The sequence below is a fragment of the Corapipo altera genome, unplaced genomic scaffold (genome assembly GCF_003945725.1).
Source record: "Corapipo altera isolate COAL_440 unplaced genomic scaffold, ASM394572v1 45, whole genome shotgun sequence".
In the NCBI taxonomy this organism is placed as follows: Eukaryota; Metazoa; Chordata; class Aves; order Passeriformes; family Pipridae; genus Corapipo; species Corapipo altera.
In genome coordinates this window covers 3,608,871-3,622,541 of record NW_020884877.1, presented here as the reverse complement: position 1 = coordinate 3,622,541, position 13,671 = coordinate 3,608,871, and the positions used below count along the sequence as shown (strand labels likewise).

At 37.4% G+C, this 13,671-nt stretch overlaps 1 protein-coding gene across 6 annotated transcripts in view; it reads right to left on the bottom strand.

The window, feature by feature from the left end:
* MYO1B (myosin IB) overlaps positions 1-13,671 on the bottom strand; it is a 112,874-nt gene that overhangs the window by 53,600 nt on the left and 45,603 nt on the right. For all 6 annotated transcript variants that reach the window (XM_027636732.1, XM_027636733.1, XM_027636735.1 and 3 more), the window contains 4 exons: positions 9,962-10,056; positions 6,763-6,867; positions 3,838-3,884; positions 1,034-1,097 (listed from right to left, as the gene is read on the bottom strand). In XM_027636732.1, the coding sequence (XP_027492533.1) occupies positions 1,034-1,097; positions 3,838-3,884; positions 6,763-6,867; positions 9,962-10,056 (311 nt within the window). The remainder of the gene's footprint in view (positions 1-1,033; positions 1,098-3,837; positions 3,885-6,762; positions 6,868-9,961; positions 10,057-13,671) is intronic.

Below are 13,671 nucleotides of genomic sequence, written 5' to 3'. Positions count from 1 at the left end.
ACAGTTCCAAAAGCTGACCTGGTCAAGAAAAAATGTTTGCCCTCTGAAAAAAGCCAAAACCTGTATTTATGTGTAAAATTCTTCACAGTGTTTTTAAAATGTTTATGTTATATGTGGAGAGGACAGTTCACCTTGGGCAAGTCTCATTATTTCACAACCAGTAAAATGCCGATGGAGTCAAAAGTCACATCTTTAGAAAAAGCAATGAATTTGGCTGAGTGAAAAGAGGGGTCGAGGCTAGGTCAGTGACACCTAGTATAGTCACTCACTGCCCTCTTCCATCCCCTTTTAAAAATAAGAAAACCAAACAAATATAGCTTTATATAGCACAGAGGAGCAATTTCCTTTAAGAGCTGCATTTAAACTCTCAAAAGAAAAGCAAGTGAAAGCATTCTGGGCTGCCATTCAGTTCCCAGCCTCTTTCTTCCTAACAGAGAGCTGGTTAAATTTTCTGAGTTGCTATAGGTTTCACAGAACAACCTCCAAGGCCACCTTTGCCCCCCTAAACTGTTCATCCTCCCTCGTGATAAGCCTTTTCCTACACTTTGAGGTGTATAAATTAGTACGGAAGGCTTTGGTTCCAAATAAACACACCCATCTCATGGTGATCTCCAGCACATTTTGTATCACCCTTACAAATTACAAAGCAGAGTATCTCAGACATCATCTACCAAAAATACCTGACCCATCAAACCCAGAAGCACAACTGATCCCAGGGATTCAAGCACAAAAGATGCTCAGATACTCATATCCATCCGCTACCAGCTTCAGAGATAATATACAAACCCATGTACTCCACTCAGTATGTTTGAACAATACAGTAAATTCAACATTCACACTTACTTCTTTAAGTCTATTTTCACTTACTCTAAGGTACATTATTCAGCACCAAAACAGCAACAAAATTAAAAAGCAGAATGGAGAGAGATGCTATTACACAAACACAGATGATCTCTTCAATAATTGAACCATATTCCTTTTTAAACAAAACATTTTAAGCTGTTAATATGCTGATACCAGAAGTAATACTCACAGTTGCTTATAACTCCTCCAAGTGGGTCACCCTTAAAATCAAACTCAATATCCATGTATTTTCCCTGTGAAAGCAACATATTTTAAGACTGTAAGTTTTGTTTAAGAAAAAATGCTCAATACATTTTTTAGTTAGTTGGTTGTTTTTAAAGGTTAAAAGAGTTAAAAGATCTGACATCTCCTGTACACTCTATCAGAATTCTGAAGAACAGAAAATTATTCAAATCTTCTAAGACATTATCACAACCAGAGATTTTTATGAGAACACCTTTAATCAGGTCTGTAAAGCAACCTGAGCAATTTGCTCAGTTTCTAAGGTTATATGAAGAAAATGCACAGTATACAAACTTCCAGCAGAATGCCAAGAACACCAAACAATACCTGTAGCCATTTAGGTATTACCATGCTTATTAACAGATGAATGCAGGAAGAAATTATCTTCCACACAGACTTATTTTCTCAATGGGAAATCTTACTGGAGCATGAATCAAGGCAGTCAAAGGATAGCCACTCAGTTTGGCCTGGAGGACTGGCTGGCAATCATGGGATGTCTGTCCCTAAGCGTGTGCCTGCCTTGTAAAAGTGATGGATTTTTCCCACTGAACTCTTTCCCTCGTAACTCAGGAGACCAGAGGCAACAATTAACAGACTGTCACCGCAAAAGTGATTTCAATTTTAGCTGCACTGGCGCAGTGTGTTTCCTTGACTTCTGTTTGACTTTTCCACATCACAGAAAATTGCTCTGGTCTTTGCATCATTTTAATTTATTTGACAAGTGTTTAATGTAGTAACAGTTACATTTAACAGTGACAAAATGGACTGTTTTCCTCCCATTCTGTGTAGAAAAGGTAAAAGCAGATCAGCTCGCACTGGCAAGGAAGTTTAGATAGATAACTGCTAGTAGGAATTCAACTAAATTCTGCCCTTTGGCACATACTTAACAGAGGACACTTCACTAGGAGGGTGGTGAGGCACTAGAACAGGCTGCCCACAGAAGATGTGGATGCCCCATCCCTGGAAGTGTTCCAAGGCCAGGCTGGATGGGGATTTGAGCAACCTGGTCTAGCGGAAGGTGTCTCTGACCACAGTGGGGAGGCTGGAACTGGATGATCTTTATGGTCACTTTCAGCCCAAACCATTCAGTGATTCCATGACAAAAAGTGCATATTGAAAAGCTTTGTGCTTATACTTCCTTATTCACTGCATTTAGAAAGAGATTATGTTTTGTTTGTTTTTCTATTTTGCTTTTAATTACAGAACATAAAAACAGGCACTTTACATTGACCCAAAGATACTTTCTAATTTACTGGGTATTTTGTCAAGATCAGCTTGAATATACTTAAATCCTATTCTCCTTGCTGGCAACTGAGGCAGGCTAGAGAGGACAGTACTTGTACTGTCTTGTTCGAAGTTAATTCTGAGCCGATTCAAATTTCAGAGATAAAAACTTATATCTGATAATTAAATTTTCATTTCCCAAGGACTGGGCCAGCTGGGTGTTTCCAGAAGTATTTTTAGCTTTGTGTTTATAAGCAAGGACTTGAAAGGCAAAATAGTAGCTCATTGCACTTTGTCCTAGAAAGACTTCTGTTTGCAAACGGCACCTCTTCTCTTGGCTGTCTCCTCCTCCTTTATGTAGTACATCCTCTCTGATAACTGCATTGTTTCTACCCTTTCTACCAAAAAACCAAAATCTCTAGGGGTGCCTCAAATTTTGTCCCTGACCTTGTGATGAAGATCCTTTTCTCTATTCACAAGCAGAGGCAATTAGAGCAGCAGAAGGACCATTCACAGACGTGGAGCATGGAGAGAAGTCCCCCACGTGGAAAAAAAAAAAAGCTTCCCTCCAGTCTCACAATATCCCACAATTTTATTCATTTGCTTTTACTCACAATGCATCATTTTTCCAGTGTATTAATTCGCCCTCTGTTGTCTACTTCACACATCTCACAATATTACTGTTCTGGACACAAGTGAGCAAATGAGACAGTTGCATTCAGTCTCCTGATTTCAGCAGGAGAAACTATGATGAGTATTCCCACTTCTGAATCTCCCAAGTCTGGCTTCAACTTTTTTTTTTCTCCAATCCCAATCATCTCGCATTCAGTTTCATGCTAAAAAAGCCTGAATTCAACCACTTGACTGAATAAAGAATTTAAGCAAAAAGGTAAAGTTATAAATGTTTATATTAAAACCAAAGTTGTGAACAAATTTGGAAACGTTATAGAAAGCAAATGAGATCCTGAAGTAGCAATTTTGACCAAAAAATTATATACATATGAATGGAAAACATGAAAAGATTGACTTGCTAAGCAGACCAGTTGCTAGACACATGGTCATTGACATTAAAGCCACCAGTGCCAGAAAACTAAAGAATCCAGCTGCGCTGTAATTACATTTTCATCTGGTCACAGCCTGCCACATCCTAATTTTTTTCTTTCTTTTTTAGTCTCTACTTGGATTTTCAATAGATCTCTATGCCCACACCAGAAACCAACAATATTTCTGACAAGGAGGTGAAACGTTTTATAAAGAGGGTTGACTGATAATAATACTCTACTAACACACTGGGGAAGGAGAACACATGTACAAATGTACGAAAGGAAATTCTGATTGTTGCTAAAGGTGTTTGCCTTCTTCAAATACCACAGTCTTCAGACAACTACAAGAAAGCTCTCTCTCCAAATTATTCATTCCCTCCTTACAGATGCCTTGATGGCTGATACAAGGCAAAACAGAAAAAGCCAACAGCATAATATGCTCCCCTAAAAGCATTTCAAATTCAGCCTTGAAGAAAATACTTACAAATCTAGAGGAGTTGTCATTCCTCACAGTTTTGGCATTTCCAAAAGCTGGAGAAAGAGAAAAACAAATATGACAACCAAATATATCAGTAAAAAATATTTAAATGCTAAAATATCTGTGTCTGCTTATATATTTAAAGGAATTACAGACTTCTGAGAAACAATACCCTGTTCATTGTATAGGCATCAGTCACTGGAGACAAAGTGTGACAGACATGACACATGAGAAAACACCTATGGAAGTGCAAAGAAGTTGCATCTCAACACTTCCTTTGTATAAAAAAGTGAAAGGAAAACATTCAAGGGGAAATGGTTCCAAAACAAGACTGTACCCAGACTAAGGGTATATCCTTGGTGTTTGAATCAACAAATTTAAAATGTTATTACCCAAATAACTTTAAATATAGGAAATACTTCTTTCTCTTCAATTTGGAGAAAGAAACAAATCTTAGTTCCTACAACAGAATAAGACAGAGGTTAGAACTGGGAAAATTACAGAACTACTCTTAAAAATTGTTTGCTTGGAAACTGATTTATTTATGCTATTCCAACACATTTATCCTACCTTAAGCTGAATATTAATCAGCTGAAATAAGTAAGATTTACAATGAGAGTTTGTCTTCGGCTTGGCCTAAACTATCTTTCTGAATAGTCTGGTTTGAATTTCTTTAGGTCAAGTTTTATGATGGGCATTCTACACTCAGATGGGCAGTCACCAGCTTAGAACATGGGCAGGACAAGAACTCAGATTGGAGGACAATTCAAGCTCTAAACATCACACATTGTCTGAGCACACTGAGTCAAACAGGAGTGTCCCCTACATCAAGTATAACACTCATATTCCAACAGGAGACTTTATTTATCCCAGTATTTATTTACATAGCATATATATCTTCAAAGATCAAGTAAAGTAAATGTTTTTTGGACAGAAATAAATACATGCCTTTAGGCTTCTACAAATTTGCATGAGTAGACTCATTCTTGACCAAAGAACTAGAGCCAGAACGAAAAGTTGGTTCCTCCTGAAGGCCAGGATAAGTGAAAGAATTGTTTTTAAAATCTTTATGCCCTGTAATAAATCATCTTTTCAACAACCAAATCTCTGAGCTGCATTTTCTTAAACACAGTGCTGAACAGTAGAGTCATTTATAACTGCACAGAGTCAAGCACAAACGTTCCATTATAAAGAAGGAGACGCATTCCTTGGTTTTCCCTTAAGTTCATTGTTTCTAAAAGTTAATTTACAGTAGCAACTGTAGTTTAAAAAAAATAATCCCATAAGACAAATTATGCATATGTAACATTTATGTCATTTTCTTGCACTGCAGCTCGACTGAAACAGAACTACATAACCAAAGAAAAATAAATCTGACCACAAATGCTTAATTTCTGTCTAAAACATATATAAGCAGCCCAGCTTGCTCAGCTTTTATTCCTTGTGGAATAATCCGGTGTCCTACCTTCCAAAAGACTAAACAGGCAGTTACTAGTACGTCAAGTGGAACAAATAATCCTTTAAAACAATAAAGCAATCTTCTGTAAGCTTAGTCTATTTCTTTTGCATTAAAACAAAGATTCATAAACCAACAAGAAATCAAATACATTTGGCAGTCCCTGGGGAACAATCTAGCTTTGGCAAGAAAAGCCTTCATACCTCCCATGCTATTTCTGCCTATATCTGAAATCTGCTTCCAGAACGGTGATAAAAGCAACACAGCTCTTCTCTGTGAATCCAAAACAATGGAAGGTTGCAATCCCCCCATTCAGCTTTAAGTGGAACGTAGCTGATCATCAGAGAAAGGCTTATCCAGCACTTCTATTATTCTTAAATGTTAACATTTCATCCTTTCTTTGCAAGTCTTTGTTTACAATTTTTGTTTTGTGTACAGTCAAAGACCATGTTATAACCATCCAGTTCCCCACTGCTCTCTGCCCACTTTTGCATTCCCTTTCCTTCTTTTTTTCACTTTTCCCCCTGTTCTCACTTGCAGAGTGCTTGTCTCCTGTAGACTCCAAATAATCGTATAGCAGTCTGGATAGCCAGGCAATAAATGTAACATTGACACTCAACAGTCTTACAAACACCACATATCATCTGGCCATAATGCAAAATTATTGCAGAGCAGTCCTGAGACTTTGCCTCAGCACTGCAATAGCTTTGAGAATTTTGGGAAAGACTGAGCCAGGAATCGACACAATAGACCTAAATAAGTCAACGCTAACCAAGGCACTTCTGAAGGCAATTATTAGACAATGGGACAAATCTGCAAGCTTTGAGGATTATATATGCTATCTCCAGGAAAAATTAAGATCCTGTTTCTGGCAGCCAACATCTTTAAATTAAAATTACTAATTAAAAAAAAAAGTCTTTCATGGGAGAGCAGGAAAGGCAGTTGTCAGGAAGACAGGCCAACAGAGTCACTAGACCCAGGGAACAATAAGTCTAAGGGAACAACAGGCATGCATATGGATTGGCTTAGTTTTTTCTAAGACTCATTTCTTCACCCTTTTTTTTTCCCAAAAGAAAAATAATGTCTTACAGAGCTTGTTTGTTTACTAGAGACTACAATAATATGATTTGGAAGGAAATGAATCAGAGGGACTGAAGTCAAGTCTTTTGATACAGCCAAGCATCATCAAGGCAGGGTTAAGAAAGGGTAAGCCCTCAGAGAGCAGCAGGAGGAGTCTGGGAAGTATGACCTAACTTCCTAATCTTTCCCTTCATGAGGGAAACCATTTTCGTCTCAAGAAAACCTACCCGTAACTGAATAAAATCTTCCAGCTGTATTCACAGAAAGCACCTCCTATGGTTTTGGACACCAGATAACAATGAAAAAACAACAGGCACAGTTTTCCAAACCAGCTCAGCAGGAACACTGATACGCATGGAGGTAATACACTTGTACATACTCTATGAGATTCTTACCTTCAAGAACTGGATTTGACTGCAGAAGTTGTTCTTTTACTTGATTAACCTCTGCCCCTTTTCCACACACAGCAGCTACATATGACATGACAAGTTTGCTCGCCTCTGTGGGGGGAGAGCCAAATAAAACAGTGATAAGTATTGGCAAAAAGGCCATAAAATTGTTTGCAGACTAAATCTCCATCACATTTTCTCAACGCCAGACAGGAACTGTAAGTACATTTAATTTCACTTTTCTTCTACACTGTTGTACCATCTGGAAACACAGGAGGAGCATATCCTGCTATGAGACCCATGCAGTTACATCAGCAATCCTCTTGATTTAAATACCTAGAGCCTGCCCAAACTAAAGAAGCCACCACTGGCACATTGCCTGCTACTTTTTCATTTAGCCTCAATAAGAGGCATTCTTTAAAGAACATTATCCTTTGCTGACATGTTGGAAATGTTTTAATCTAGCCTGAAAAAAAACCAGGCTCAAGCAGTTTCAAGACACAAAATTCAATCAGTTTATATCAGCAGATACACAACAAGTACAAACATACAACACTTCTACAGGTGTAATTACAACTCTGAAGTACACTGCAAACAACCAACTGCAACATCACATAATGTGCTGCATTCTGTTTGAAAGTATAACCAATAGAGAAAGTGAAGCATTCATTCAAACAATGAAATGAATTTGAAGGTACAAACGTTTAACAAAGTCTGGAACAATTTTTGGACTCTCAAAGCTGGGTTCATATACAGACAGAAACAAATATTAAATAATCCATCCAATCCTTATATTTTTGCTGGTCAGGACAAAGATCAGCTGAAAAAGGATTCTATCTATAAAGAGAGTCTGTGATGGTATGATGCAAGATAGCGAAATTTGAGGCAATATCGGCTGATATACAATGCAATTACTAACAGCTGGAAACCCTATCAACTCATGACTGTGGGCATAAAAAAAAATCATTATATTTGTAACAGATCTTCACAGATCTGTTACGAATTTAAGGGTCGCGTTTCAGGAAAGAACTAACAGATGAGAAGTCATACCTTGGATTTTGATTTTTTCCTATTTAATCAAATTTATTTGCTAGTATTATATTACTACCCCATATTGCAGAGAAAACTGAGAAAACCAGCAAACAGAAAGCAAATGAGGAGCAAGAATTATAGGTGTGTCCAGAAGGCCTCCCATCTCCTTTAACCGCACCTCGAACTCAGCTCTCATTTTTAAGAATCTGTTCCCTTCAGGGCTTGGAATTATCAAATTATTTAATTTGAAATATTTCCTAAAACACTCAACTTCTTTAACTAGAGCTATCCAGTCACTGAGAGAAGTGTCCACTGAAGCAGCAAATAGGCTATTATAATAGTACACGCACAATGACTGCAAGACAGGCTTTGAACATCAGTGAAAGAAAATAAAGGCCCTTTCCTTTAATAGGAACTCTGGTCCAAGAAAGACATCAGGAAGAGAATCATCACCTTAATATCTCAAAATGTTTAAACAGACCACTTGTTCTTGCGATGGATCATCTTCTCTTGCCCAGTGTTACTATTGATTAACAATATAAACAAGCAGGGAAACAAAAAACAAAATCAGAAGTAAATAAAAAGATCCAGCTGATGATGGCTGAGTTTCAGTACTTCCAATGCAAAAATGCCAGATGCTCTGGTTACCAAAAATTTAAAACAGAGTTACATAGTATCTGTACTAAGAAGTTTGTTTCCTCAGCTCCAGGAACTTTCTCTGTACCCTCTCCGCCCTCCTTTCTTTTTTTAAATGAAAACTTGACCTCTCAGCTAATGGTCTCATTTCAGCAACATTAGTTACATCAAACTTTAGAGAATACCACAGATTCCAACTTGATTACTGACTTGAATTTCAGACTTTATATTATTATCTACTTACCTTTATAAAGAAGGAACAATTCATATTATGTCCCATATGGCTATGAAAATTACAGAACAGTGAAAATCTCTATACAAATCAAAATCTACCATTAACATATAAAGAAGTTCAATAACTCAACCACTGATCCACCTTTCAAATAAATAAAATAATAAAATGTGTACCTCAGTTTATGAGGTGCTTGATAATTCACAGTTCCTGAGGAAATCGAGACATTAAAAAATACCAATATAGAACTCCTTTCTAAAGTCTGAACTTCTAGACAGAATATCAGAATCATATTTAAAAGAACTTGATTATTTTAATACACACTTTTACTGAACATGTGTTTTACACGACACTGAACTGTAAATAAGGATTATATTACAAGACTTCAGGATCTCTCAATCGGATGCCACTGATCAAAGAAAACCAAAGATGAAGCCTACACTTTATATTTTCACAAAAGGCTTGGAAAGCGACTTCTTGTTACCCACTTTAAATCTTGCTCAGAATAACACACAAAGCTCCACATATTCTCAGAGTCAAAGGAAAAATCTCTCAAATTACTTGGAAACAGATGTATGCCTTCCTACCCGCTGCCTCTTTTGCAAGTCACCTCTGTTTTAAACTGCTATTTTAGAAAATAACTGGCTTCTTTCTTTTTTAAGGTCTACCTAAAATGTACTGCAGTTATGCAATCCTCATTTGATTTCTAACATTCCAGTTTAAAAACTAGCAGTCATTTTCAAGGAAATTTCAGCTTTGCCTAAGAAACAGAGCGTTCTGGAACACAGGCCTATCTTAGAACTGCAGCTGAGCACAGGGTGCAAAAGGCTGATAAAATTTCCAAAGTAATCAGCTACTATGATTTCTTTTCCTTAGATAAAGAACATAATCTGGTTTGAATGCATCTATTTATTGAGAGACAAGTAGAAGTATCAAGTCTAGAAAACCAAGAGTATTGCGTTTTCTACGTCTTCCTGTTTCCCACCAGCAGAGCCTAAGTGTTTTGTGGCCCTTACAATATTCTGTCAAAAACTAGCACTACTTTGGTATACTTTGGTATACTTCTGCATACTGATGAGGACACTGTATTAACATGGGGTAGGACTTCATCCTGGTGACAGTGTGAAAAAACACTACTTTACATGAGTTCACACCTACAGCAACCAGCATGACAGCACTCATTTTCTGCAATGGCCAGACACAAAAAGATACTGATATCTCTCAACTCTTACAGACTCTGGCATCACTTTGCAAGACTCTGAATAACTCTGAATGTTTTTCAATAAGATCCAAACTGCTCCTTACCTGTTTTTCCAGCTCCACTCTCTCCTGTGATAAGGATGCACTGGTCTTTGTCCTGGTCCCTTAAAGATCTGTAAGCCTCATCAGACAGAGCAAAGCTGCAAGGAAAGAAAAAGTCAATTGAGAACTGGAAGAAAAAAAAACACCAAAATATCAACACAAATATCAACAATAATTACAATCTGTCCTTCACACATCCAGGCAGGGGGGAAAAAAACCAACAAAACAAACTCCTTCAAGTGCTAATGTTCCATAAGTGGTGAGGTATTCACTTTTCAGAACATAAAGCCCCACAGAAGTAAAATGGATACTTTTTCTTAGAGGCTTACTCAGGCTTTCTCCAGGAACATGCAAGCATAATCTCTAAGTTTTCCTTAAGACAGTCAAAACAAAATAACAGAACTTTAGGGAAATGTAGCAAGCTTTCTTCATTAAACAAAATGTCATGTTCTTCATTGAAAAAATGTCAATGCATCAGCAGGACGTGTTCTGTCTGAAGACATCTAAGGAAAAGGAAACAGGAGAATCCTGAGCACTAACAATACAATAAGCTGCAATTTCAACTCAGTATGAAGAAATCTCACAACCTTATAAAGCATTTTAACCTTTGGGTATAGCCGGATTTTGGAAGAATACGCAGAATTATTTCCCAATAACTGTGTTCTTAACTCAGTAAGTGTCATGTCATGTAGTGAACCTAAAGTATATAATAAGAACAAACATCTTTGTTCCTCAGCTCCAGGAACAGCTCCTCAGCTCCAGCTCCAGTTCCTGAGCTCCAGGAAAAGACACCTTTGGAGCTCAGAACATCATGACCCTGAAATTCCTGGGCTGCAATTTGAATCCAGATGTACTCTGCTGCCATGCAGCAACATATATTTTGCAGACATGCAGATGCCTTCTTATATTTAGTTTTATTTAGCAGTAATTTTGAGACAGAGAAAGAGTAAAGATTTTCTTTCCAATGCATTTTTCAATTAATGGAATAAAGGACTCCAGAAAGTAAGCACTAGAACACCTTGGAAAGAAGGACATAAAAGCAAAATCCAAATAGAAAGGCACATGGGCATTACACAATTGAAGAAAAAATCTCATAGTCAAACATGGTGTATTTTTCCATGAAATAAACATCTATTCAACAGACCAAGGGCTTTGTTACATTACCGCATCTAGTAAAATATTTACTCTTTGTATGTACTTAAAAGTGTTGTTTATTATTTACAGCAAACAAGCCATGTATGAAAAACAGAAATGAACTCTTAGGTCAACATAAAATGCATAATCGTTGCAGGTTCAACACACTTTTTAGAAACCTGATCCTTTATTCTACAACAGTTCAGGAGCTTTGCATTCAGCTGATAACTGCAAACAGATCAAGTATTTGTTTTGAACAACGTAGTCATGCAGTGTTTTCACAGGCAACCACAGCCCCTTTACAGAAAAGCAAGCTCTTTGTCATGACACCAGCTAAGGGAAGCACGAACAACACAATGCAAGCAGTGAGAGCCTTTTCTAGAGGGTCCTACTGCTGCAGTTTGAAAGCTTTAAATATTAAACCTACATATACTAATACTTATTGCTACCACTGTCCCTTAGCTCCAGGCTTCTCTCCCCAAAAAGTTTATGAAGAGCATGTCATGCTGCCCCCAGTTTATCATCACATGCATGTGCAGCACCATTTCTATTTCCTCATCCCTCACCAGTACTAGACTCATTTGATATTTGCCTAGCTGGGTTTTGGTTTTGTTTGCATGTTTGTTTTTATGGTCTCATCATGTTACCAGCTCAACCACCCTGCAAGAGACCAGGTATCAAGTGAGGGGTATTCTGAAAAGTTTGGAAAATGGGTAAATAAAATACCTTACAGTTCCTTTGCCACTAAACAATAAGATCTTCCCCTCCCTCTCTAGTACCTGCCAAGGATGCTTATGCATGATTCCCCCCCCTTTCTTCTCTCCTACAGCACATCTGCCTGCCTAGTTACACGACCCACCCAGGGCTTCGTCTCTCTCACTGCTTTTCTCACCAACTTACTTTTGTCCAAGGCACTAAATCACAATTCTTCTCTCTGCACAGATGGTTTGGCCATTCACTTAACACCCACGATCAAAGGTCATTATCTCCTTTCGGTACATATACCATTGAACCCAGGAGAAAGACTGATTTCCCAAACCTTAATACTGCTATAGTGATTGAAGCATTTAAACTCAGTAGTTCAACTAGAGGTGAAAATCTGTTTACGAGAAAGTAGCAGGCTGTAATGTTTTTAGCATTACAACAAAGTTGGATTGTGAAGTGGCCAACATGCTGGAGAACTAGCTAAAAAAATAATATTCTGCTGCTGCTGTGAGACCATGACACAATTTCTGGCATCCATTTTACTGCCCGGAATCCAAACTACAGTAGCAATAACACTTTACCAGACTCCCTTACAGGATATGTTTAGGAAATTAATAATATTTGTTGAACACTGCTGCAGATATACTTGTAAATTGAAGAGCACAAGGCGTAGCACTCAGAAAAGCTTATTCCAGCACACATTACCTTCCTTTTTGCAAGGAAAAAATAAAAAGCAACAGGATGAAGATGAAAGGAATAAACTGCACTGAGCATTCATGGGCCATGTGAGACAACTTTAACGCTAATGCTGTGATTTCCACAGATCTGACCGAGAAAACTGACTTTCAGCAAGTAAGACTCTGAGATGCTTTTCAGACTTAGAGACTAGATGGCTTATTCTGTGCCTGCTGTCCCTCAAACAATCTCAACTAGATTTTCACTGTTAAAACAACTTTCTTGGCAGTAGTTTCACACCAGAAAATGAAGTCGGCATCAAGCACAGAGAAAGTATTCTCTTTGTTGATATATTGAGTTATGAGTTAATCAGCTTAGCACCCATTCATCTTTTCTAATACACTGAATTTAAGTTTCTCAACAGCTCCTGTCAAAATATATTTTACTGCTTGATGAATTTATTAACTCTGCCTGCACTGCATAGTTTAAAACTCCAAATGATGCTTTTTCTCCTTCTTCCGCAGAGAAACTGAGAGTCTAATACTGCAGTGAGACCTCTGAAGTTGGAGAAGAAAGGAGGATTTCATCCAGTTCTGGTTTAATACAGTTAGAGATGCTTGGCATACAACTTACACAATCCACCAAAGCCTAACACTCCACCAATATATCAAATATTACCTACTACAGACAAAAGAAAAAACAGGTCCACTCATTTCAAAATTAGTTTTACATACGTACTTATCAAAAGTTACCTAGTAGAAGTGTTCTAAAATCTAGCGCTGATGTTTCAACCAGTGTTCCAACAATTCAATTGGAAGAGTCAATTTATACAACTAAGATTTCCTTGTCTTTCTGTCACTGAAGAAACAGCATAAGCACATTTATGTCAGAGTCTGAACAAAGATCTTTATCTAAAAGAAAAAGATCTATTCAAGTATCACGTTGATTTTCAGGGTATACCGTTATGCCTCACAGTCCTCCTATCTATTATTGCCTTCTATATTTACAATAAAAGAAAACCCAAACAAAAACAAACTTTGACTCTTTTAGTTCAAACTCCACCTGATCAAAAAAATGCAATTTTACGTCGTTCCCTATTTATTAAAAAAAAAATTTCATTCAATGTTATTTTAGTTTAACACATTTCAGTGATCTATAGACCACAAGGAATACCACTCTTCTTTTTAGCAACATTAAGA